Source organism: Ascidia mentula, chromosome 4 (assembly GCF_947561715.1).
Source record: "Ascidia mentula chromosome 4, kaAscMent1.1, whole genome shotgun sequence".
Classification (NCBI taxonomy): Eukaryota; Metazoa; Chordata; class Ascidiacea; order Phlebobranchia; family Ascidiidae; genus Ascidia; species Ascidia mentula.
This window is the reverse complement of record NC_138569.1, coordinates 494,084-519,389: the sequence shown is the minus strand read 5'-3', so window position 1 is coordinate 519,389 and position 25,306 is coordinate 494,084. Positions and strand designations below refer to the sequence as shown.

Genomic DNA, 25,306 nt, shown 5'->3' with positions numbered 1-25,306 from the left:
TGTTCTCCCAAAATCGTTCGCAAAGTCAACAGGAAGTACGCGAGCGTTGTTGGTTTGTGATTAAAGACCACATTGACGTTTAGAGTTGTGGGAAGTTGCAAAATGCAACAAGGATGCGGAAGTTTATTTTGCGAAAAAATAAGTCGTGTCTGTAAACATGTAAGTCAGGGATGTTGTTACTGATCATTGTTATTTGAGTTAAGTGAGGTTTTAAACAAACAGTTAAAAGTTTACGTTGTAAGTTTGAAACAACAAGTCAAGAGATTAGTTGCACCTGCGTGGCAAATTTTTATTTATCTAATGTTTATTATATTGTGTCTTTGCAGTTTAAGTTGAAACTGTGAAAATGAGTAACGAATCTATCTCAATTTTTGCTTTTAACTTTTCTAACCTGTCCCCTTCAAGACGTTTGTTCTACTGTGGCGTTCCTGGATTCTGTTCTCACGAAGCTCAAACAGTTTGTCCCAATGTGACGGTAAAATCTTGCCCTCATTGCAGCATGGCTCTTGGAATAACGTTCTTCGTGTTGTATGCTTTCCTTTTTCTTGCGACTGTCGTCGGGAATCTCACCATACAGATATGTTTTTACGCAAGTTCCAGCATGAGAACACGGATTGATTACATGAGGTTGTCCATGTCTTTCCTTGACTTATTAATAGGTAAAACCGAAATTTGACACATTTTTAACAAATCCGGTGTTTTCTGATGTTTTATCTGAAGATTCTTAACGAAATTTACAGAAAAAAATTATTTTTAAAGGACTTGAAATTTGCGCGGTTGTGCTGCCAAACATTATCTCGACATTTTACAAAACTTTCGACGAGTTGTCAACGTACACCTACACGAGTATTGACACGGCCAAGACTCGAATATTTGGTGTCCTAGTGATGATAAGTTTTTCCTGTTCAATGTATCACATGATTGTCATGAGCACGAACCGGTTGATCGCTCTCCAGTTTCCAGTCTGGTATCGAACTTGGGACATAAAGTGGGTTTTTCTTCATATCGGTCTGGCTTGGGTGATGTCCATCTTGTCTGTCTCTGTTGCTGGTACGCATTGTAAATATAATTTTAATCTTTCACGGTCTTCTGAAAATAGAATGAAACATTTTGCCCTGGGACAACTATTCATCATCATAACATGGGAGAAATTAAGCTTCTCACAATTTAGTGCAGACAACAATAATTTAATTGATTGCATATCGTGATTTTTAATGTATTTACACCCGAAGGGTAAAATATTGCTAACACAGTTTACAAAAGCGTGCTACATATCCGGGTCGTGAAATATGAGCAAAAATCAACCGATTTCATGAATATTTAACATATTTCGGTGCCGAAAACGTAAAAACGTTTTTGAATGTGTTAAGGATGTGGATTTTCGTTTGCAGGTATTACCCACTTGAATTTCAGCTTTAGTTATTACCAATCAGCATTCCTCTACCTTCCTGCGAGAATGTACGTTAGTGGGGCCCCAACCACAGGAGCAAGATTTTCGTTTTACCTGTCAACCGTCTTGCCATACGTTGCAGTTGTAAGTGCTACAACTTATTGTCAAATATTTGTCTTGTTTTTACTGATAGTGGCTTAAACGTATTTATTCTTGTTTTATCTGACAATCATAAAAAATAACCCCATACATTTCAGACGGTGATTTTGGTCATTACAATCGTGATTCTCTGTTCTTTGAGAAAAAGACAGTCATTACTCGGACATTCTTATTCACAACATGACGATTGCGAGAGAAGAGCAATGGTGGCAGTCGGGATAATGTATATCTGTTACTCTTTCAGCATAGGTGAGAGTAATAACTTATATTTATATTGTATTTACTTCACTAACTATTCTCCTCCAGTTCCGATGATTATTATTTTTGTGTTGGTGAATTCCGGTGTGCTCTCGTGCGCCACCCAGAGTCTCCCACTTATGGTCACAACGTTTTTTGCAGCATGCAACAGGTATGAACAATTACACACGACACACACACACACACTCACACACACACACAAACACACACACACACACACACACACACACGCAAACACACACACACACACACACACAATCAATCTTACGCTTGTTGTGTTGTCATGCCAACAGCTTGGTTAACGTGATGATCTACAACTTCCACGATGAGAGATTCCGACGAATTCTTCGAGAACTCCAAAGAAAGTTTGTGATCACATTTCGTCAACGCTTTATGACGAACACAATCGAGAAGAAAGAAAATATTCCAAAAAGAGCGATTGAGATTTCCCCCCTGTGATTGATTGTGACATGACAAACAAACATTTTTGTACGGATTATTTATTGTGAAATGTCCACCAACATCTTTGTCGCTGTTTCTGTTTTCATCGTTCAACAAATCGTTGCCAACGTTTATTTACGCCAGAAGCACGGACAAATATGTTGTACAGACAACCTTAAAACATGATTAAATAAATAAGTACAAGAAACCCTCGGGAGGACCTCAGTGTGAAGCAGAATAAGCAGTTTTACACTGGGACAGCATTTGCAGCCAACGCAGTAGAGATATATTACAGCTTAAACGCGGCAAGTCAGGTCACATATACTCTTGATATACTTGGTCTCTCCAATCTCCTGGCTACCTTGTCAATCTTGCCGCTAAGGATGTTGCGGAATTTCTTCTCACGAAGTCCGTACACGATTACATTCACGGCACTGTGGAAGAATTAAACAGGGGAATAAAGTTGCTCAGTTGTCTATTTAAACTAGAGGCCCCAATCTTGTTTGCACCAAGGACTGATATGAGCCTCGTATTTTAACGTTCCCGTCTGCAAGGCGAGATAAATATCTACAAGACGTTCATTGTTTAATTTAGCATTTAGTCAACTTTAAAATTCTTCTGGCAAAGGAAACTACATTGGATCGTCACGAAACCGACTTTCTTTACGACAAAGTGCATGAGTGCAAATATTATTGATGTAGCGTCAGCAGCAAGTTAATTAATGCAAAAAGCATGCAGGTTACAGATTTCTATTGCGCTGTATGCAGAACCCTTGGTGAATAGTTATTGGAACTGTGTTTTAATCTGCTGCGGACATAATGAGTGTGACATTTCACTGGGTGAGTTTCAACATTGAAACGACATTTTCGACTTTCTTCTGATGGCTGTCAGTTGTTCAAGATAATTCGGGAAACAGCAATAATTTAGATTAAGATTTAAGATAAACTTCAGACAATAACTTATGCCAGTCTATTTGTTCTCAGAAGTTAATAGTGTTATAAACCAATACATGGTCAGTTGCAACTAAACGTTAAGTACATGTATTACCTGTTTGCCATGGCGAGTAGCGTGCAAACCATCACAGGTGTAGTGACGTGGCAGGCGGCAGACGGTGGTTGGCTGAACAGGAGGAGGAAGCAGATTGTTAACGGACCTGTTTACAAAACAAACCATCACAATATTTCCAAGTCATCATTACGTGTTCTTATAGATGAAAACTTTACATTGGCTCTGTAAAGTAACTGAACCAGAAAGTTATGATGAACATTTTGTCTCTTTTTTTTGTATTTCTACCACATAAAAATTTCACGGATTATGTTTCTGCATTCGTTGCGCCTTTTTCAATAAATTTTGCATTTGGTTTTATGCAAAGAATGATGGCGGAATATCAGATGGTTTTGAAAATGTCGACGACCTCCTGTGTACTGATTCATATTTATTAAACTTGCGTCATGCTGTGCAACATGCTTGAATACAGTTATGTAATGCATACACACAGCGATGCAACAGCGATGGGGCGGTTGTTGATTAATCGCTTGCGCAAGCGGATTTTCCTGTGATCAAAGTTTTACTGCAAGGTATCATTGTACATTAAAACGTGATCTTGTATCACGTCCCGAGTGAGTGACGGTGAAGGATTAACCACAAATTGGCCGCCTCGTCGGGAAAGATAAACACTGTTTGTGCCGCGATACTGAACAAAACCACCATCAAACATCCGCTAATTATTCCAAGGCGCTAAATTTGTTTTGAAATGGAAAGCGTTGAACTAACTTGTAAAGGAAACGGCTTATTATAAGTTATAAGAAAAAAGGCCTTTGAACGACCACAAATTTACGCTGTTACAAATCTGTGTTTTCTTACATATTGTGATGCTGAAGCTGAAAAACATGATGGCGATCGTTTTGATCAATTCCATTTCCCGGTTCAGAATTCTTTTACTTCTCTGACCCGAGCAGTTAAACTTTTTTGACTCTGCCATTTTTTGGTGGACTTGGAATGACGTCACGACCAATACTACAGTCTAAAAAGACGAATTAGAGAAAGATACAAATTGCTAATAATGAAGATATTTGCTTGGGCACTAAATGTATATAATCTAATACGTGTGGGGTATTATTTGTCATTTGTAATGTCTATTTTGTTGACCAATAAGATCACGGCACCGGGGTTCGAACCAATGTGAGTTATGGATTGCAATATTCACCAGATAGTAAGATTATGTGGGATATCAGCTTTAACATCTTACCACAAGAGCGTAGGGAATAAACAACGCCGAAATAACGAAAGCAGAGAGTGATTCGGCTTTCAAGGCGGCCGATTCCTTGTGTTTAAATACTAGGGTAGGAAGGTTGATGAAGTTGGGTTCGTAATATGTGTACGCGATATTACGAGAAACCGCACCTGGAATAACACAGAAAGGTCAAGAATCCAATATGTTGATATGTGTTGGTGCAGTACGAGCCGGCAAGCATACTTTATATCAGTGTTTCCCAAACTTTTTTTCAGTACCGCCCCCCAAAACACCTTAGTCATTTAACAACGCCCAACAAAACAGACAAAAAACATAACGAATTTATTTGTTGCTTGTCAATTAATGCGATGGGTTAGGTTGGTGGAATGACACCAATTTCGTCTGATTTCTAATATTTCTATACCAAACTCTAGTTAAAACAAGTAAACCATACCACCGAAAATCCTCATTTTCGAATAGCGATTATTTAGCGTTGATTGATGACACATTGTGACATACATAAAATTCGTTGTGACGTCAGAATCAATCACTTTTTGTTCAGCATGCGAGAAATGGCTTTTTTGAAGTAGCATAAATTATACAAAGATTGGATTGAATCATTTGGCCCAGTGATTCCCAACCTTTTTGTGGTTGCGTACCACTTGGAGGTAAAACAATTTCGTCGTGTACCACCTAATTGAGTGTTGCAAAGTAGCCTTGAGTATGAACTATCGAAAATTTGGAAATAAATTCGAACCATACCCGCAAACTACGGAGAGGTGCTCCTGGAATGCGGTCGCGTACAACTAGTGGTACACGTACCACCGGTTGGGAAACACTGACCTACGCTATAAGAGAAAATGTGCCCTACCGTATTTACTCGATTGTGAGCCGCCCTCGAATGTAAGCCGCCCTCGATTGTAAGCCGCATGTGAAGGTGTTCAAAAATTAATATAAGCCGCCCTCGAATGTAAGCCGCATGTTAATGTTAAAGACAAACTTAGGTGCCCTACAACAATAATTGTCAACAAATCTGTCGTGAAAAATTGTCAGATACGCTGACAACCTTGGGCGATAAAACATATTGGTGCGATGGAGCGAGTTGATGGTAAATTTCATGAAAACACAGAGCGCAGACAAAATATCAGCGTGACATTAAATAATGTAAGCCGCCCTAGATTGTAAGCCGCACCAACGGTAAGTTAAAAAACTTTATAAGCCGCGGCTTACAATCGAGTAAATACGGTATCACCAATCGCCCACCAATCTGTCATTTATTTCCTAGCGCCCCCCAATGGCCCATTCGGTCTTCAGCGCCCCCCGTACGATTGCAAACGCCCCCAGGGGGGCGCTGGCGCCCACTTTGGGAACCACTACTTTATATCAATCCTGACGGAAATTTACTCATCCATATCAAATCTTACTATAAGCACAAACGGTAATTTATAATTGAACAGAATGTTATAGAAATCTGCTGTACCCTAGGAAGCAAGCAACAGCAACACATACTTAGGTTAGAGGGAATTGGACTTAATTATTTTGTTTTTAAAAGTAAAACCGAAAAGTTTTGATTTATAAGTTTGAAAAGTATTGTTTTATTTCGCAATTTCTTTTGTTACTTCGATTCGAATCAAACCGTTAAACGTACCCAGAATTGAGGCGGTCAGAACGGAAAAGGCCCAGACTGCAAGCAGACAAAACCACAAGCGTTTGGACCCTTGAACTTGGTACCACAGGGGCCAATTAAGTGCAATCAACCGGTAAATGCTGAGCAACAGAAGGTGGTACATCGAACTTGTATAACCAAGGGTGAAGAGGATCCCGAACGCGATCGCCCACGGGGAGTTCAGGGCTGTTCCGGTTTTCAGGGCGAGGTCAATCGCGTTCGACTTCAGAGTGATCACGAGATTCGGAATGAGTGAGAATGCGAGGACTGCCCCTGGAGGACGAACAAGAAGATGAAAGTTAAAATATCAGTGTATGGTGAGGGTTTTGCATAAACTGATGATGAACTTTAATTAACGCAGTTCCTGCTGCTTCGTGAGGTCAATTTATTCCATTGGTGTCACAGTTTTAAATACAATATCAAACCGAGTGTTAAATTTTGCAAGAGGTCGTGAGTTTGTTGGCACAATTTAACATACAGCAAGATGAAGTATGATGTGTATTCACACAGCAATTAAATAAGATATCACAGTTGTCAAAAGTAGAAAAGCTCTTCAATTTACACAGGATAACAAGAAACACAAATTTTCAACGAACAAACTAAAGAAACAGGTAAACCAAATATATTTCGGCCAAAAAATAGCGTTTCGCAGTTAAGCCATCACCATTTCAAGTTACCTTAGTGAAAATTTACGTGGTGAAATTTAATTACTGAACTTTTTTATCCGCACGCCATGGACGATGACAGCTATCGGGGCACACATGTTGTTATCGCGAAAATAAAAGTGATTATGATTTGATCAATAACAAACAAGCTTCCATGACTCACCAACAATGAAATCCGAAACGCACATCGAAAGTCGGATGTAATTCATGTTGTTGCGCATGGCCTGTCCTCCGTGTACAATCGTCCACACAATTGCGAGATTCCCAGCGAAAATGGTGATGAGAATTAAAACGGCCACCATGAAGTAAATGAGTATACCCGGTTTGTTGCAAGTCGGGCAGTCAAAGAATGTTGTGTTTACGCAAGTCAGACCCGATCCATTCGAACAGAAGCCCGGCCCCAGACACGTGAGCGCGTCTGTGATGAATTTGAAGGTCGTGTTGTAAGCTGGATGTTCAAGAAATTCACGTGGTACATTCATCTTCTGTCTGTTGGTATTCCAAATGATTTATTCAATCTAATCACGATTCAGGCCTACTTTTTTTCATATCATACCAATATATCTAGGTAAAGCACGTATAATAAGTGTGAGAAAAAAACCTCAGTGAAACTGTACCAGATTCCAATGTTCCGATCCATACATTGTTAAATTGCTTTGGTCGAACATTTACCACAACTATTGGTGTGGGTAGGCCCGAAATGTTGGTGAGGAACAAATGTATTTGGGTTTCAGCAAGTTAACTTTGATTGAAAAATCGCAAACTTATCGGTAAATCATTTACGAAAGTGAAGCCAGTACAGTGTACATATCGAAGATCCAAACATACAAATGCTCAACTATAAAACGTTTAGGATGGGCCACGGCCCTTTCGGCCCTCTGGTGACGTCAGTAACCACAACCGCCACCAAACCAAACTTGTGAATTATTATATAGCCGTGAGCAATGTAAGGAAACAAATGTATTTCATCTCACTTTGCCATCTTTGAATCTAAACAAATAGAACTCAATATATTTCCATCAACTAATTCCTGTGCTAACTTCATTGTTTTGAAAATCGTGTACCTGAAAGCCCGCACTTTATCTGACACACAGTCAGCTGCACCAATGTGAACCCAACTTACGTACATTAAGACATCAATGTGAACCCAACTTGTCTTTCGTATATCAAAACCACAGTTCATCAACACGGGCTGGCTGCCAGTAATGATTTAGATTCGCCCGTTAGCGTTGTTAGCATGTGTTCCTGTGTAATTAACCTTACCATGCAACACTTCCTTCTCGCCACCATATACGTCAGATGACGTTAGGGTGAACGCATATGCTCGAATGGAGGTGTTATGGAACATTTCAGTACTTTGTGTATGTTGGCTGCTGTTCTGGTCATCAATAAACTATCGGTTTCCGTAAGTTTTCGGACTCCTTAGTTGTTTGGTTTACCATCACAGGAAAGTTGGGTGGTGGTGGCAACAGTAAAGCGATATTTGGGCGAATAGTTTTACCGTGCTGTGTACAGAGAAATATTCAGCATGGCGTACAATTATATGGACTGTGGGTTTTGGGTTTAAAACCCACGATAAATGCGGGTCGGTTAACAACTTTGCGCATGAATCGTACACAAATGAATAAGAATAAAAAGTTTGGTTATCGAACCCAAATATATTACAAATGTTGTGACACATCATCGGTGCTTGTGTGAGTGTTCAGCCGCGCATTCGTTTCAATGCCTGTGTTTAATTCTGATCTATCTGTTTTGAATCAAACTTCCTTTTTCAATAAAATCAAACACAAAATTCACGAACTTGCACTGTTTCGACAAAAATATATCGAGGATAAATTTTGTACCATAGGAATCATGTTGTTCTGTTGTGCGGATAAATAACCAGCGATTGGTTTTGGTGAATGTTGTTTTTCTATGAGTTGGGAAAAATAAACAAATGATCGAATATCCCGAAATTACCCTGCTTTATGTGGGATGTTGGAGAAAATTTGTCGATGTAAACAAACTTGGTAACCACTGAGTAACGAAACGGCGAAATTGTTGGCTTGTATTGACGTCATAATGTATTGATGTACTGACGTTATAATATACGACAAAGTGTTCATCGAACAAAGGTCGGTTCGGGATTGTTTAACTCCTGATAAGCTGAGTTTCTTCAATTCTTCTTGTGATCCGCTCAATTTCAGCGTGTAAAATGTTACGGAACTTTGCCTCTCGCATTCCGTATACGATCACATTCACTGCGCTGTCAATCAAAAAATATGTGGGTGACTGGACGGCTATCGGACCTACTAAAGTCAGTGACTGGAAGGTCATATTAATCTTTTAGAAATCTAGACCAAGAAATCTGGTCGGGCGCCTAAAGATTAGAACCAACAGTTTAAACAGCAAAAAGATTAAATCTTGAGTGTCTATTTAGCTGACAACATCGTACACTGATAATATTAGGTAGAAACAGTGTCTGCATCCCGCTATATCAAGTTACCTGTTCGACATCGCGAGCAAAGTGCAAACCATCAGAGGAATCGCGATGTAGCAAATCTGGGTGGGGGGTTTCCCGTAAATGTGGAAGAAACACACGGTAAGTGGACCTGGGAATATTAGATTGTTTGACTCCAGAGACAAAACTATGCACAGGCGCCCGACCAAACACCAAACCTGAAGAAAACCAGGTCGAGAATTGTGACTTGGATAACACGGGTTCGAATCACGGTGTGGTCAAAAAATTTTAATCATATCAGTAATAACCAAGCATTGCATGTACACAGCGCTTGCATGTTTAACACTTTGTTTATGTTTAGGTTGGTGGACTTACATATGGCGATACTGAAGGTCGTGAACATGATGACGATGGTCTGAACAACGTCCCTCTCCCGCTTCAGGAATAGTTTGTCATTTTTCGAATGAGAAATTTTTTTCGACTTCTTCGTTCGCCGATAAACTTGCACCGAAGTAACGACCAACACCACGGTCTGGAATGGATTACGAATAACTTTTTGTAATTTAAACATTACTTTAAAGTAACATACGCACCATGATACAGCCTGAGAAATATAAACAAACACTTTCCAACTTACCACAGAAACGTAGGGAATGCAAAAGGCGGAAATGACAAAAGCTGCCAGAGGTGGTGCTTTGTATATCGAAGAAGGATCTTCGAATCTCAGGGTCGGAAGGTAAATGAAGTTGGGTTCGTAGTAAATACATCGAACATTTTTGGAAACCAAAGCTGGAAGTGAAGAAGACGACCGTGAAAGCAAAGTGCAACAGAATGGACTACAGGAAGTTTATAAATTTCTGTGTTTCTATTGATTTGTAATCAACTAAAGCAAAGGACTGGCGCCACTGACAATTTGTAAAATGTAATAATTTACCCAATGTTGGAATTAATACATGTGTAACTCACCAAGCATAGACGCAGATATGACTGAAATCGCCCAAATCACAAGAATCAAAATCCACAAGTGTTTTATTCCGTGAACTCTGTACCAGATCGGCCAGTTGATCGCCACCAAGCGGTAGAGACCGAGTAGCAACAGGTGGTACATTGAACTCGTATAACCCAAGGTGAAAAGAACCCCGAACGCCAGAGAGGTTGGAGTGTTGGACGATTGAGCTTTTATCACGGCAAGGTCAACTGCTGTCGTCCTCAAGGTCATGAACGCGTTTGGGATGAGAGCCACTCCCAACACTGCACCTTTGTGGAATGTTTGTGGTGGTTTCAAGATAAATTCGAACTAAATAATCAATTGTCGTTGGCGTAAATAATTAAAAAAACAACGCGATTTTTTAACAGACAAGCTGAAAAAGTACAGGCAAGCAATTCGCATTGTTTTGATTCGTTTAAGATTTATAATTTGGTTCGAAGAAAGTTGTTTAAATGAGTTGCAATCTTACGAATCCTAACAGTAAAAAAAATCTCGCAGCAAATCTGGGGCTTACCCACTATAGCAACCCGATGTTTAGGTTGGATAAGCTCAAACAAGTTTACATTAAGAATATTTTTAACTTACCGACAGTGAAGTCAGACACGCACATGGATAACCGGATGTAGTTCATATCATTCCTCATCTCCTTTCCTCCTCTGACAATCAACCACATGATCCCAAGATTCCCAACCACTATTATGATCAATATGAGGATTGCCACCACGATGAAAATGATGGCACCGGGTTTACTGCATGTTGTGCAGTCGTAAAACGTTGTGTTCCCACAGGAGACGCCAGACCCGTTTGAACAGAACCCAGGCCCAAGACAACGTACGAAGGGAATCAGTGTTTTTAGGCTGGAGTTGTACAGAGGGTGGGTGAGGAAACTGGCTGGTGTGGCCATGTCTGATTGGTAATGATGTAAAGAGCAGGTTATGAACTTAAAAATTCTGTACGTTTAAAATACGGCTGCAATTTAAAACTTAGAATGTCACTGAATGAATTCCACCTCAGATCAATAAAAACCTTTCTTTTTCACAACAATATTTTCATGCTGATGGACTGAATATAGTGAAATTGTATTTTTGACATTTCTTGGTTTACACTGTCTCCAGCCTTCTCGTAATGAAATATTAAATACAACAACCATCTTATCTGGTAATTTTGTTTTACTTCTGAACAGTGTTGAGTAATTGCCACTAAGATAATTAAATAATCTATTTCTCTGACACAAGTAAACGTTTATGCCAGAGCTGATTAGTGCCAGAAGGACAGTTTTTATCAATATAATATACCTAGAAGCAACAGTGACTAAGATAGTTTGTGATTCTTCAAATCACGTTGGAGCTCAAGTCACTTTGTAAACAAGCCTACGTGTCTACCTAAGCTGCTTCGTTATGTGAATGCGTCGTCGGGGTTTCAAACATCCGCTCTGCGATCTTGTCATTCACATCCTCATGTAATCTTTCATAAATTGTGTTCAGCATTTTGCTGCTTTGTTTGTGTAAATTTGTTGGCGAAGTCAAGTGACAGATTTGCTTATTCGTATACAACAATTCACATCCACTTTGCACATGGAGACGTTGCAAAATACACGATGACATTGCATTCTTAAGGTTTCCGGCCCTAAAGCCACGATGACGTCCGTTGTTGCGTAACACAGCGGAACTTGGACAGGTGAAATTTAATCCATTGCTACTTGACTTTTAACCGGGTACGAAGGCATGGAGAACTTCAGTCGCATGATGGTAAAAACGAGAACTCCAAATACTTACTTTGCATCGGCGAAATGTCATTAAGATAACAGACTTTCCAGGTGCATATGTTCCCATGGAACGCTCGAACGTTTCCATTGTTCCGTCGCGCGTGTGCATGACGCAGCATGATACGCACGATGATAAGACAGAAGTCTGAGGGGTAAAATTTCTATAAAAGCCCTGAAGGCAAGCAGGAATTTAGCTGTCCAGGTTTATCGACGAAAACCTTGAAGAATTACTTACGTTGCTGAAGCGACTGCAGATTAAGTGCAGTTTAATGGGGGTTAATTCTGTTGGTAAATGTATATGTTCAAGCAAAATCGAAACAAAGCGGTACAAACATCACGATGGGGCCAATGTTATTCTTTCGTGATTAATCCTGCAACCTTTGTCGTGGGGAAATTAAGTCCGTTTAACATCAGTTAATCAAATTTCTTAAAATTCAGCAGTTTTTTCGGTAGAATACAAAACATGCGGTTTCTAGTGGTCCTTTGTTGCTTGGTAACAGCGTGCTATGCAGCGACCTCCGGATGTTCGAGTTATCCATGTGACACGTCATGTGACATGACGTCACCCCCATGTAACGGACTGATCTTCGAGGAGACTTGGGATGATTTTGACTTGGAACGTTGGCAGCACGAGATTACGATGTCCGGAGGCGGGAACTGGGAGTTTCAGATTTACACGAACAACAGATCGAACAGTTACGTCAGAGACAACACCCTCTTCATCAAACCGGTCAGTTTTAAGCGGCATTACATCGTGTGACGTCATAATGATTGACATATTCGGTCTCTTGTGACGTAGTAAACATTACGTCAATGTAAATATCACGGAACTTTGCAGACGTTGACAACTGAACAATATGGAGATGGATTCCTGTCTTACGGAACAGTGGACCTTTGGGGGGGTTCCCCGGCCGATATGTGCACCGCCAATGCTTGGTGGGGTTGCATGAGAACCGGAAGCGGAAGCAACTACCTCAACCCGGCAACATCAGCTAGGTGGCGTCATAAACAATGTTCCAAATTTGTAATTGTGTGCAATAAATTACTGCTGATGCTGCCAGGCGTGCAGGAAAGGCGTAGAATGACGTCACAACCATTGTGCAAACAATGGAGTATTTGTAACGTCATTGCATAACGCCAAATTATTTAACCTTGGGTTAGGTGCTGTTCAAATTTTCACCAGAGTTCAAAATATTTCACTTGCCAATAGAAACAAACCCTGCCGTCGAACTGTTATTGAAAAATTTCTTTCCGCAGAATTCGCACTGTGAATTCGTTCAGTTTCAAATATGGAAGAATTGACGTTGAGGCGAAAATGCCGACAGGTGATTGGTTGTGGCCAGCTATCTGGATGTTGCCCAAGTAAGCGAGGCTTCGTAATTTCCACATGTATTTGACTAAAAATTGATTTTTCCGCCGATAAAACTGTAAATTCATACAAAAAATATTGTTTCCTTCGCAAGCTTGCGTCACATGTTAAAATTGGTTATACGCCGTATGAAGGTCAAATAGACACTTATGACCTTTCATGAATGAATTTTTGTGAACACGTCATAAAACCAATCTTTGGTCTGACAATCCCAGGTAACACCAATACTCATGATTCAGCACCTTTTCAACGCTTTTATGAACTCGTGTCTTTCATATCTGATAAACTTTAATGAAGCGATTTTTTATTCGCAGAACGAATCGTTACGGTCAATGGCCGGCATCTGGTGAAATTGACATCATCGAATCCAGGGGTGAAAATCCTTTGTAAAACTTTCAGTAATTTCAACTTATTAAAATATTTTTCGCTTTTAGGAAATTCCAATCTCAAGGACACCCAAGGAGTTTCCCACGGAAATGACGCAATGGGATCCACAATGCACTGGGGTCCATACTGGCCGCTTAACGCTTATGAGAAAACCACTACTGAGCAGTGAGAATATATTCATCCAAGTGTTTTCCTATAACTAAATTCATCCCTAGACCTTATGTTTTCCTGTGCATCAATAATTTGCCCCAGTACAGAGAATTATTTCCCGCAAATCCACTTTCAATTTCACAAACAAATCTACGTGATAAAATTTCAGACACGGAACTTTCGCGAGTCAGTTCCACACTTACTCCGTTGACTGGAAACCAGATTCAATTTCTTTCTACATTGACAACAACCTGATAATGACGGTGGATCCTGGAAGTGATGGTTTCTGGGATTTCGGGGAATTCGGAACATCTGCTCCTGGGTCTGATAACCCCTGGGTGAACAGCCCCAACAAAATGGCCCCATTTGACCAAGAGGTGGGGTCCATGTCATTGTATAAATAATTATTATTTGATAACAAATTTGTAGACATTTTTTCAAATTGTCTCAACTTGTACGCATAGGGTGTGACCAATTTTCGGATAAAATTCAAATAGTGATTGTAAGCAAACAGAACATTTGTCATGCATTTTTTTGACTATACCCAACACATCTATTCTCTTTTGCCATTTAAAAGTATTTAGTTTTAAACTTTTCTGTTGCTTATTAATTTTGTTTCCCACCCTCAGTTTTATCTGATGATCAACTTGGCTGTTGGAGGAACAAACGGATTCTTCCAGGATTCCTGGATCAACGGAAACGGAGCAAAACCGTGGACGAATGACTCCCCTACAGCCATGAGGGACTTCTGGAACGGCAAGAACCAATGGTGACGACAAGATGACAACTTTTATATCACCTACAATAAGCTGGCGGTTATATTTAGAAGGAATTGGCCAGATAATGATAAGGTTTAATTGACCTGCTGAAAGGTCAATCGACCCATCTGTGTAGTTTGGTGACACATTCTTGGAAACTAGTGAGCGTTTAAACTTACTCAATTAATAAATTGCAGTAAAAATTTATGAATTTGGTTAAATGCAAAGACCTTTTACCGTCTCTCACCTCAGGTGAAAAACGAAACACATTTTTATTTCGACGTTTTTTTGACTTTTCGACGATCAATTTTTTTTCTTTGATTTAAATTAATTTCTTGTCACTCCCAGGTACCCAACTTGGCAGCCAGATGTGAACAACGGCGAAAACGCAGCTCTTCAAGTTAAAAACATCAGAGTTTGGGCGAACTGAACCTCACAAATAAAACAGTGATGACTTGGAATTGCTTGTGTTCATTGAGTAAAATAGTTGCCGAATCGCATCAGTTTGTTTAATTTTCAGTGTAAACCCGAAAAAACTCAGTAATTTCATCGTGGTAAAAACGTGATGGATTTTAGACATACTAAATGTATTGTTACGAAAATGATAATGTTTTATCACAAAATAACGCTCAAATGATGCAAAAAGCTCATGGACAGGCTTTGTGAATATGGGACTAATCAATAAACATAAAATTTTCATCATAACTCCACGTAAAAGGGTTGGAGTCAGAGAAAGTGAAAAGAAACCGGTTTTTACGACCCAGCTATTAATCAGACAGTAAAACTAAGGTTCACGGTGGAACAAGATGGTAATCCTCATTAAACTAAACCGTTGTTGACTAACTTCCGTCCCTCCATTCGTCGCGACTAATTGTGAAAATAAGGGCAACTGGTGATCAGTTTTTCAAAGTAATTTTTCAAACATGGGCGATTATGTTTCAGTTGGGTGCAAAGTTTTATGTAGAAAGCAAATAAATGTTGCAAAATTTAGATGCCTAATAACCACGTGTCAATCATCAAGTGGGTTTCTTTATTACAGATGGGTTTTGCAACGTGGCATTATGATCCAATAAACTACATATCGCGGTCAGACGTGCGTGTAATGAGATGTGTACAAGAGGAAGAATAAACAATAATTTCAACGTGTTCTGTACAAAGGTTGCATATCTACTTAGAGACGGCAGATGGTGGAGTTCCCACCGCAGTTTGCTGACTCATTCCCTTGGATAAAGATCGTCACAGTTTGGTTCCACGCAGAGCTGACGTTTACAGCGGGGAGTGTTGCAATGTATCGAATTTTGCTTTGAGTTTTTTAATCATAATTAAAGTGAATTCCCGGTCATTAAATCAGCGCAAGCTTTAATATTGAAGTAGAAACTGGATTCTGCAAAATGTGTTTGTGGGCTGGACTTCCTGGAATACTAGCTTGGTCTCATAAGGGACTCTTAGTATTCTTACTGTCATATCACTTCTCTTTCTAATTATGAAACATCTGAACAATCAGGTAGCGCTGGAAGTATTTGTGATGTTTCTGGTACTGTTACTAGGTTGCTTGGCAACAACGTGTTGCGCCTACACCGTCGTTCAACCGGAAATATCTTTGTTGGAACCGGAGGGAATTCGATTCGCTTATCCTGGTGAGTCTGTACATGGTAATTGTGAGTTAAGTTTGAGAGCATGTCTGAACCTATCTCACTTCTCAAACGTAAACTTGCGCCAAATCAAATTAACAACGCTTACAATCGAAGAAGTTTTCAAGTACACCAAAATGCAAAGTTTTTCTGCATTTTTTTGCGGTCAAATAAGTTCAAGTAACTCTGCAGCTCCACCTTGTGTTAATAACCGAAATGAGGTTGGATATGAGGTAAAATGATAATAAGTAACAGAGCGAAATTCTCTTTCAGACGATGGAAGTGTTTCCATGGTATCTTTCCACTACAATATCAACATTCCACTGAGTGGAGTGCAAGCAAGCCAATATGCCTTTGACGTTTCAACACCTCAAGGTATTTCACATCACAAATTACTTCTCATTTGGACGAAATCTGTTTAAATTTTTATTTAGCAATATGCAAATGGACACAATGATTCTGTGCATGCATAAGAACATAACATTATTTTTAACATATAGTTTAGTCAATACAAACTCATGAAACTCCTAAATCAATTCCTTAAACTCTAGGACAAGCTTTTTTAATCTGAAACGAACTTCACTAAAGATTGCCGTTTTTACAGGCGGTTACTTTGTATCTGACAACACAGTGGTTGTGGTGAATCCTGGAGATAGTGTGAATTATTGGATCAACGTGGTTGCTACTGGTGGCGGTTACAACTTAATCGATCAAACATGGATGGCGTCAGGTTTGTTAATTTCTATTTGATAAGTGCGAACTCTCGAATACAATTGGTTACTGTCAACTGTGGCAGCAAAATAAGTTTGAAAGAATCTACGTTGATTAAAATATATATAACCATGTATCACAAAAGAATCTTGAAGAAAATATGTTAGAATAACTTGAGATTTAAAGGCATTTTATAAATAACTTAACTTTTAACCTTATTGGTTTTTTTTTGAAAGACGATTGTATGTTGTTTGTTTTCTAGAACCAACGACCACCACACAGCAACCAATCACTCAACCACCCACAACAACCATTCCACCAACAACAACCATCCCTCCTACTACCAACCAACCTCCGACCACCAACCAACCACCAACCGATCCACCAACAACAACTACCAGCTCATCTGGTACCGGGTTGGCATTATGATATGAAAGCAACAAAACCATACATAACGTTGCCATTCACAAAAAGTTACCGCATTGTTTAGATTTACATCCCACACTAGACCGTAAACACTAAAGTCCACAAGAATAATTAAACTGATCCATTCTGCACAACACATTAACATGTTTAATTTTTTCACGTCGTTTCGTCAACAACTTATGACATCATCAGTGTTAATAAAATGACGTGGCCGCTCTAGCTCCACAGTTGTACTGACGTCACGGGTAGTGTGATGTCATGAGTTGTTGACTAAAGGATGATGTCATGTATCACTCACTTATATATAAAAGTGAATGAGCTCAAAATATTTGACCTTTACGATGACCTTGTGTTTTTTGAGCAGGAGGCGGCGGCAGTGGAGGTAACGGTGGAGGAACAGTAATCATCGATGACGGATGTTCGAGTTATCCATGTGACACGTCATGTGACATGACGTCACCCCCGTGTAACGGACTGATCTTCGAGGAGACTTGGGATGATTTCGACTTGGAACGTTGGCAGCACGAGATTACGATGTCCGGAGGCGGGAACTGGGAGTTTCAGATTTACACGAACAACAGATCGAACAGTTACGTCAGAGACAACACCCTCTTCATCAAACCGGTCAGTTTTAAGGGTCCTAAAACCGTTTGCCGACTTGGACAACTTGACGCATAAATCAGACAAAGGAATTAATATAATTCATCATTTGTTCTTGTTAGAGTAGTTGGCTTAATTGTATTTAATGTGATCTTGTATTAACGCTGATGTGTTAATGCTTTCGAAACAATTTAACTTCAGCGGTGAAAGTAAGAATGAATTATCAGAGCAATTGAATTTACACGAAAAATAAACCATCGTGTTTTCGTGCGCCAGTATTTCCTAAATAAGTGAATTAATGAGTTTAAATCTCTCATGAGTATTTGGGACGCACCCAGTCGATAAACTCTTGTAAGAACCGCACATCTCACAACTGTTTGTCTTCTATATTAACGTCATGACTGCAGACGTTGACAACTGACCAATATGGAGATGGATTCCTGTCCTCCGGTACAGTTGACATTTGGGGGGGTTCCCCGGCCGATATGTGCACCGCCAATGCTTGGTGGGGTTGCATGAGAACCGGAAGCGGAACCAACTACATCAACCCCGCCAAATCAGCTAGGTGACGTCATAAACAATGCCATATTTGGGGTTTTACACTGGAACTAAGCATCATCAACACCAATTTCAGTATTATCATATAAGTCATGTCACCAACGTATAATTTTTCACTTTTATTGTCATTTTTAACTTTCCGCAGAATTCGCACAGTGAATTCGTTCAGTTTCAAGTATGGAAGAATTGACGTTGAAGCTAAAATGCCGACCGGTGATTGGTTGTGGCCAGCTATCTGGATGTTGCCCAAGTAAGCGATGTCATGGAAAGTGAGTAAGTCGACAAAATAACAGCGTCATGTTTACAGAACCAATTATTACGGACAATGGCCGGCATCGGGTGAAATGGATATCATCGAATCTAGGGGTAAGTGTTTCTTCATTTCAAGTTTTAAAGCAAATCTGCCCTAAACCACATCCAAACCAACATGGGTTTTCTTGCATCCCAACCTAGTGTACACTGTGATCTATAGGAATTATATCATTTAAATATTTTGCTTTTAGGAAATTCCAATCTCAAGGACACCCAAGGTGTCTCCCACGGAAATGACGCAATGGGATCCACAATGCACTGGGGGCCGTATTGGCCGCTTAACGGTTACGAGAAAACCACCACTGAGCAGTAAGAAGAACCAGCTTAAAATAATAATATTTCTGATCACAAAACCTAGATATTTACTTGAGTTATAACGCAAACGAAAGGATTGCTTTAATCTCATTTAAAATGAAAATCTTGCAATAAAATTTCGTCATTGAAAAAAAAATTAAGCTATGTTTTTGCTTTATAAAATTTCAGACACGGAACTTTCGCGAGTCAATTCCACACTTACTCCGTTGACTGGAAACCAGATTCAGTTTCTTTCTACATTGACAACAACCTGATAATGACCGTGGATCCTGGAAGTGATGGTTTCTGGGATTTCGGGGAATTCGGAACATCTGCTCCTGGGTCTGATAACCCCTGGGCCAATAGCCCCAACAAAATGGCCCCATTTGACCAAGAGGTATTTAACTTTTCGGAAGTTTACGCCAAAATCTTACAGATATTATTATCAAGCTTTTCATTCCTTTTTCTCTGGCATTTTGATCAAACGAACCGATATTTTTATTTTTGTTTTTTCGCCCTCAGTTTTATCTGGTGATCAACTTGGCTGTTGGTGGAACAAACGGATTCTTCCAGGATTCCTGGATCAACGGAAACGGAGCAAAACCGTGGACGAATGACTCACCTACAGCCATGAGGGACTTTTGGAATGCAAAGAACCAATGGTGCACAAATCTATATGTTTTTATTGAAACAAAGATTGGTTGAAAAACAAAATTGTTTGTTTGGCTAGAAGTAAATTATATTCTAGCCCTTGAGTAGGGTGCGTTGTCAATCTATGACATTGAATCTTCGATATATGCTATTACGTTTTGATAAACCTTTAACTTTCAAATGTAGATCAAAAATACAACATCGTAAACAGATCGGTGTATCTAATAATGTTGTCACTTCCAGGTACCCAACTTGGCAGCCAGATGTGAACAACGGCGAAAACGCAGCTCTTCAAGTTAAAAACATCAGGGTTTGGGCGAACTAAACCTCACAAATAAAACAGTGATGACTTGGAATGCTTGTGTTTATTTTTGGAGAAATTAATATTTAAACAGTTGAAGTAATTGAAAGGCCGGAAAATTTTTATTGAAACCGGGGTGTGGAGTTGCAAAATCTAGCGCCAACCAAAGCTAGAAATTTGTATTGTTCCAGGTCAGGCTTATCACGTGACGGAAATCCAACATGACGTCATTGCTGCTTCGAACCAGCATGTGATAATTTTCGTAGTCGACAAAAATCATAAATGGTAAAAACAAAAAATTAAACGGCACTATTGGTTGAGCATTGCTTGGCCATTGTGTTTCCACCTTGTTTTCTCCGTAAGGTTGCACCTAGTTTGGTGCCCAATGGATGACGGTGATTGTATAGTCACCACAAAGTGGAAGTCTTTGCTTGGCCGTTTGGTCAGCAAAGTCGTCTGAAAGTCACACCAGCTTCACTGATGAGACCTTTTAGGTCGAAACAGTGACCATCTGTCTGCAGCTTATACACAAAAATAAACTTTTGCAATGAGCGTCTTCTATTTTGCAACATTGTCGAACCATGCACAAGGCCGATATTTTATATATCCAGGTATGGTTTTATCCGGTACCCCAGGGCCAATAAGTGACGCATTTTATTGCATATTTTATCTTTATTTGATGACGGCGAAAAATAATAATTCGAAATAATAAAAAGTCGTAGCTCATACAGTACCAACGGAACAAAATCCCCAAAATATTAACCTAACTGTAAAACCAAGGCTATAGAAAATTAATGAACCCCATAACTTGTGTTGTATCATGGTTGCATCTATAGCATCCAATGTTTTTATAATATTTTGTTTATTTGTGCAACTAATCTTTTGTCAACTATCTATGAAGCAAAAAATAATCAGTTGTCTCAAAACCACTGATCAAACCAATATACGGATACTGTGATACGATTCAGAGCACAAGCCATTTAAAAGCCTCATGTGCATCATACCCAACATCAGCATTGAGTTTGTGTCCATATTGTTATATTATACATTCATTGATACAATGTGGAAATGTAAGCCTTACTTTATTCAGATTTGTGGATCTTAGAGATTGTGCCCCTACCAACAAAAATTTGAAAAAACATCTACAAAAATAGCGCTACCTAATGGATAAAATTAGGGTTACTAGTCTGTCGGTATCCGCATGTGGTAACGGTGTATGAATGGTCGTGGCCGCGGTTCGATAAAAGTAGTTATTACCGACTTATGACAATGTACATTAATATTCGTCCCATAAATCGTTAGATTTTTTATGAAAAAAAAACTACATGCCATTCCATGCAACTTGTGCAAAAATCATCGAAATCCATTAAGAAACGGCAAAGTTGTGAGCGTTAAACTTTTTTCGACTGGAAAAAAGTTTTATCGACTAGCGTCTCTTGGGTGTTTTTCCATACTGTCTGCAATGGGTATTTGAAGGTATGTTTTACCGTAACAATTAACCAAATGTTGGTAGTAACATGCAACAGTCTGTACATGTTTGCAGGTCTGTTGCTTTATAGTGATGTAACACAATAAATTTAGTACATTGCTGAAACACAAAAATAGAGATGGATAAAAGAGGAAAGAAAACAGAGTTCCAGAGGCCGTTTAAGCTGAGTCACCAACTCCTCTGCATCACATCAATCAACTTTCAGAGGAAGGCGTTGATGGGTTATGTTGAGTTAATGCTTCAACCCAGGAAAGGTGATTTAAAGTCTGTGAAGGTTAACTGCAAGCAGGCGAGAATCCACCGCGTTTGTGTTGACAATCATGAGGCTACGTTCCAGTATCAAGACCCATCACTTGACCTAACACAGAGAGACCCTAAATCACGCAACTTGGAATTTCTTGGTTCTTGCCACTTGACAGCAGTAGAGAGTGTTGATCAGGACTCAGGGTATCATGGGGAAGTGACCATAAAAATACCTTCGGAAGTTCACAAAAAGGTTAAAGACCAAAAGCCCATATGCATCAGCATGGATTTCACCCTTGAAAATCCAAAAGGTGGAATTCACTTTGTCGTTCCCAAGGGTGAAGGAACGTATAAGGAGCTCGGCACACATTTGTTCACATACAGACATGAAAACTCCGCACGTCTGTGGTTTCCTTGCATTGACACCTACTCAGAGCCGTGCACTTGGAAAATGGAGTTCACAGTGGATGAGTCGATGACTGCAGTTTCATGTGGCGATCTCGTGGAAACTGTTTTCACCCCAGACAAAAAACGTAAAACCTTTCATTACATTCTCAGTATTCCGACAGCCGCACCAAACATCACACTGGCCGTCGGCCCATTCCAGATCCTCGTTGACCCCCACATGCACGAAGTTACTCATTTCTGTTTGCCCCAACTCATGCCATTGCTGGAACATACAACTGAAACTTGTCATGAAATTATTGAGTTTTACGAAGAAATTTTGAGTTTTCGATTCCCTTATTCCTGTTACAAGCAAGTTTTTGTGGGTGAGGCGTACCAGGAGGCCATTCCTTATGCATCAGTGGGTCTATTTAGTGTAAATCTGCTTTATAGTAAAATTGTTTTGGATCAAACACCAGTTACACGGAAACACATGGCCAGAGCTTTGGCTGAACAATTTTTTGGATGTTTCATGGCGAGAGAGTCATGGAATGACTACTGGGTTCCTGCAGGAATATCAGGATACTTGTATGGACTTTGGCTTCGCAGCACATTCGGGAACAGTGAATATCGTCACTGGATAGCCAGTGAAGTTGACAAGTTGTGTGAATACGAGACAACTTATGGTCCTGTTGTTCTTCATTACAACATAAGGGATTCATCATTTTCAAGGCATTTTCCCCATCAACATCCACACACTATATCTCTCCAACATTACAAGATACTAAGGTGCAAAGCTCACATAGTTATGCGTCAGATAGAAAACAGAATCGGTGCGCAGTTGCTTCTTCAGGCTTTTAATAAGCTCTTGTCGTTGGCAAGTACATCAGCACAACAAAAAGTACTGAGCTCATCTTGGTCCACAATGCTGCTCTCTACAGCTGTTTTTCTTAAATCAACATATTCAGTGTCAGGCAAAGATATATCAAACCTGACAGATCAATGGGTGAAGAAAGGTGGTATCGTGTGTTTCAGAAGCAGTTTCATCTTCAACAGAAAGCGCAATGCGGTTGAACTTGACATCAAACAGGATCTTATTGGTAAGGGAACTCAAAAGTATGTTGGCCCTCTTGTTGTCCGTGTACAGGAGTTGGACGGTTCGTTCAACCACACGATCCAGATTGAAGAAAATACAACAAAACATGATTTGCCGTGTCACTCAAAAAGCCGACGAAACAAAAGAAAGAAAATCCCGCTGAGTAATGGTGACGAAGCAGATATTGACATCAATGCAATGGATCCAGAGTCACCAGTTTTATGGATCAGAATAGATCCAGATGTAACGGTCCCGAGGGTTGTTCATTTCCAACAGCCAGACTATATGTGGCAATATCAGGTTAGGTTTGAGCGTGACATTGTGGGCCAAAACGAAGCAATAAAAATGTTACAGCAGTTACCTTCACAAGCTACCTGCACTGCTCTAAGCGATATTATTGAAAACAAACTCTACTATTACAAGGTTCGAATGCAAGCAAGTATTTGTCTGGCAAAAGTTGCCAACTCTATGGTAAACAACTGGACCGGTCGACCTGCTTTGCTAAACATTTTCACGAGGTTTTTCTGCTGTGAAACATCCCCTCCCATCGTACGAATGAACAACTTCAGCAACTTCCAGCAATATTTCATGCAAAAAAACATCCCTGTTGCAATGTCCATGCTTAGGAATGTTAATGGTGTTTGTCCCAAAGAAATATTGCAGTTCTTGCTCGATCTTGTTAAATTTAATGACAACTCAAACAATAAATATTCTGACAATTACTACCGGGCTGCTTTGGTCACTGCTCTCAATAATACGATCACTCCAGCTGTCACAATGTCAGCTGAGCAAAAACTGACTGCAGAACTTCTTCCTGCAGATGTGAGAGCAATTATTGATGAGGTGGCGAGGTTCCTAAACCTGGAAAAGCACCTGCCATCATACAGGAATACAATTACTGTCAGTTGTCTACGTGCAATAAGAAACTTGCAACGCAATGGTCACCTACCTGCTGACTTCGAACTGTTCAAAAGTTACGCTGTTTATGGATTTTTTAGGGATGTTCGACTCGTGGCAGTGGAATGTCTGGTTGATTTGATAAAAGTTAATTTAAATAATGATGAACTAAACTGGCTGCTGGATCTTGCAATTAACGACCCTGTATCTGAAATTAAGCATGGCATTCTCAATGCTATTATTAGGAATCCACCATTTGCTAAAGATTCTAAGTCACCCCTGAACAACGCTGCCTTGGTTGAAAAGCTTTGGAATTTCATAAATCATGATACTTTCTATGACCCTCGGTTAAGATGCGAAGCTGTGGATTTGTACTACAAACTTTTTGGTAAAAGTCGTCCTAACTGCCTTCCAGCCCCACAGTTTGGAGTTGTCGTGAATCTGAAGAAAGGAAAAACTCAAATTAACCCAAACACAAGGAATGAGAAACGTTCCTACGACAACGACTCACCTGGTCCTTCAAAACTAAAACGACCGACTTCTATGCCAGTTGTTACATCACAATCAACTGACCAACCCAACAAGTTAAAAATGAAAATTAAATTTGGTGGTGCCTCGCGAAGCCACAGTGTTCTCGACACGGCGGATGTACTCGCAGCTGAGAGCCTGCTCTCCCTCTCCCACATCGACATGCCATCAAGACCCTCAACACCAGGAGGTGCCCCAGAGCCATCCTCATCATGGCAATCTCCACCGAGTCGCTATGGTGACGATTACCTTCCCATGTCAACTCCAGTTAAGCAGGAAACAATACAACTGCCCCAACCTTTAACAGCTACTCGTGAAAAGAAGAAAAAGCGTAAACACAAGCATAAACACAAACACCGTCACCGTGGCGACAGTGACTGGTCGTCACCAGCAACCCCAGCCAGTTCGGTTAATTCCCCGTTTGCCTCTGCAACTTCCCCCTTAAATTTTGACTAGTTATTGTTATTTGCAATTCCTGTGTTGACCAGGCCACCTTCTATGATGTTGTGAACTTTG

General features: G+C 39.9%; 6 protein-coding genes across 7 annotated transcripts; 4 read left to right on the top strand and 2 right to left on the bottom strand.

Annotated features, from left to right (window-relative positions):
- Positions 1 to 345: 345 nt before the first annotated feature.
- LOC145899187 (uncharacterized) lies at positions 346 to 2,266 on the top strand. Its single transcript, XM_082987914.1, has 6 exons — positions 346 to 659; positions 760 to 1,050; positions 1,392 to 1,534; positions 1,648 to 1,798; positions 1,856 to 1,958; positions 2,101 to 2,266. The coding sequence occupies exons 1-6, from the start codon at positions 347 to 349 to the stop codon at positions 2,264 to 2,266; spliced, it is 1,167 nt and encodes a 388-aa protein (XP_082844040.1). The 5' UTR covers position 346.
- Positions 2,267 to 2,273: 7 nt separating this feature from the next.
- On the bottom strand, positions 2,274 to 7,357 carry LOC145899188 (adenosine receptor A1-like). Its single transcript, XM_082987916.1, has 6 exons — positions 6,976 to 7,357; positions 6,130 to 6,420; positions 4,497 to 4,651; positions 4,112 to 4,271; positions 3,296 to 3,401; positions 2,274 to 2,682 (listed from the first exon to the last, which is right to left on the bottom strand). Exons 1-6 carry the CDS (start codon positions 7,292 to 7,294, stop codon positions 2,559 to 2,561), a joined length of 1,155 nt encoding a protein of 384 aa, XP_082844042.1. The 5' UTR covers positions 7,295 to 7,357; the 3' UTR covers positions 2,274 to 2,558.
- A 1,573-nt stretch (positions 7,358 to 8,930) lies between these two features.
- LOC145899439 (uncharacterized) lies at positions 8,931 to 10,947 on the bottom strand. 2 transcript variants are annotated; one of them, XM_082988223.1, is made up of 6 exons: positions 10,826 to 10,947; positions 10,219 to 10,503; positions 9,890 to 10,041; positions 9,628 to 9,784; positions 9,298 to 9,403; positions 8,931 to 9,057 (listed from the first exon to the last, which is right to left on the bottom strand). In XM_082988223.1, exons 1-6 carry the CDS (start codon positions 10,911 to 10,913, stop codon positions 8,943 to 8,945), a joined length of 903 nt encoding a protein of 300 aa, XP_082844349.1. In that variant the 5' UTR covers positions 10,914 to 10,947; the 3' UTR covers positions 8,931 to 8,942. The 2 variants fall into 2 exon arrangements, with proteins under 2 accessions (XP_082844349.1, XP_082844348.1); XM_082988222.1 differs by having other exon boundaries at positions 10,219 to 10,509; positions 10,826 to 10,922.
- Positions 10,948 to 12,468: 1,521 nt separating this feature from the next.
- Positions 12,469 to 15,099, top strand: LOC145899831 (beta-1,3-glucan-binding protein-like). Its single transcript, XM_082988754.1, has 8 exons — positions 12,469 to 12,735; positions 12,844 to 13,001; positions 13,263 to 13,367; positions 13,689 to 13,747; positions 13,809 to 13,926; positions 14,081 to 14,288; positions 14,541 to 14,680; positions 15,018 to 15,099. Exons 1-8 carry the CDS (start codon positions 12,469 to 12,471, stop codon positions 15,097 to 15,099), a joined length of 1,137 nt encoding a protein of 378 aa, XP_082844880.1.
- Positions 15,100 to 16,194: 1,095 nt separating this feature from the next.
- On the top strand, positions 16,195 to 20,177 carry LOC145899830 (beta-1,3-glucan-binding protein-like). The gene is made up of 13 exons (XM_082988753.1): positions 16,195 to 16,306; positions 16,574 to 16,675; positions 16,905 to 17,030; positions 17,274 to 17,420; positions 17,802 to 18,061; positions 18,445 to 18,602; positions 18,741 to 18,845; positions 18,903 to 18,961; positions 19,099 to 19,216; positions 19,266 to 19,277; positions 19,391 to 19,598; positions 19,724 to 19,863; positions 20,096 to 20,177. Exons 1-13 carry the CDS (start codon positions 16,195 to 16,197, stop codon positions 20,175 to 20,177), a joined length of 1,629 nt encoding a protein of 542 aa, XP_082844879.1.
- Positions 20,178 to 21,507: 1,330 nt separating this feature from the next.
- LOC145897783 (transcription initiation factor TFIID subunit 2-like) lies at positions 21,508 to 25,285 on the top strand. Its single transcript, XM_082986223.1, has 2 exons — positions 21,508 to 21,629; positions 21,697 to 25,285. Exon 2 carries the CDS (start codon positions 21,761 to 21,763, stop codon positions 25,244 to 25,246), a length of 3,486 nt encoding a protein of 1,161 aa, XP_082842349.1. The 5' UTR covers positions 21,508 to 21,629; positions 21,697 to 21,760; the 3' UTR covers positions 25,247 to 25,285.
- Positions 25,286 to 25,306: the final 21 nt, after the last annotated feature.

What these genes read in the sequence shown, in the direction of transcription:
- LOC145899187 (XM_082987914.1), top strand. Translation starts at nt 347, where the DNA reads ATGAGTAACGAATCTATCTCAATTTTTGCTTTTAACTTTTCTAACCTG. An exon ending in CTTGTCTGTCTCTGTTGCTG is followed by an intron (nt 1,051 to 1,391) that starts GTACGCATTGTA and finishes TTTCGTTTGCAG; the next exon opens with GTATTACCCACTTGAATTTC. An exon ending in CTGTTACTCTTTCAGCATAG is followed by an intron (nt 1,799 to 1,855) that starts GTGAGAGTAATA and finishes ATTCTCCTCCAG; the next exon opens with TTCCGATGATTATTATTTTT.
- LOC145899188 (XM_082987916.1), bottom strand. Translation starts at nt 7,294, where the DNA reads ATGAATGTACCACGTGAATTTCTTGAACATCCAGCTTACAACACGACC. An exon ending in CGTTTCGGATTTCATTGTTG is followed by an intron (nt 6,421 to 6,975) that starts GTGAGTCATGGA and finishes TTCGTCCTCCAG; the next exon opens with GGGCAGTCCTCGCATTCTCA. An exon ending in CTACTCGCCATGGCAAACAG is followed by an intron (nt 2,683 to 3,295) that starts GTAATACATGTA and finishes ATTCTTCCACAG; the next exon opens with TGCCGTGAATGTAATCGTGT.
- LOC145899439 (XM_082988222.1), bottom strand. Translation starts at nt 10,913, where the DNA reads ATGTGGTTGATTGTCAGAGGAGGAAAGGAGATGAGGAATGATATGAAC. An exon ending in CGTGTCTGACTTCACTGTCG is followed by an intron (nt 10,510 to 10,825) that starts GTAAGTTAAAAA and finishes CATTCCACAAAG; the next exon opens with GTGCAGTGTTGGGAGTGGCT. An exon ending in TTGCTCGCGATGTCGAACAG is followed by an intron (nt 9,058 to 9,297) that starts GTAACTTGATAT and finishes TTTGATTGACAG; the next exon opens with CGCAGTGAATGTGATCGTAT.
- LOC145899831 (XM_082988754.1), top strand. Translation starts at nt 12,469, where the DNA reads ATGCGGTTTCTAGTGGTCCTTTGTTGCTTGGTAACAGCGTGCTATGCA. An exon ending in TGACATCATCGAATCCAGGG is followed by an intron (nt 13,748 to 13,808) that starts GTGAAAATCCTT and finishes TTTCGCTTTTAG; the next exon opens with GAAATTCCAATCTCAAGGAC. An exon ending in TGGCCCCATTTGACCAAGAG is followed by an intron (nt 14,289 to 14,540) that starts GTGGGGTCCATG and finishes TCCCACCCTCAG; the next exon opens with TTTTATCTGATGATCAACTT.
- LOC145899830 (XM_082988753.1), top strand. Translation starts at nt 16,195, where the DNA reads ATGTTTCTGGTACTGTTACTAGGTTGCTTGGCAACAACGTGTTGCGCC. An exon ending in AATTCGATTCGCTTATCCTG is followed by an intron (nt 16,307 to 16,573) that starts GTGAGTCTGTAC and finishes ATTCTCTTTCAG; the next exon opens with ACGATGGAAGTGTTTCCATG. An exon ending in AACAACTACCAGCTCATCTG is followed by an intron (nt 17,421 to 17,801) that starts GTACCGGGTTGG and finishes TTTTTTGAGCAG; the next exon opens with GAGGCGGCGGCAGTGGAGGT.
- LOC145897783 (XM_082986223.1), top strand. Translation starts at nt 21,761, where the DNA reads ATGGATAAAAGAGGAAAGAAAACAGAGTTCCAGAGGCCGTTTAAGCTG.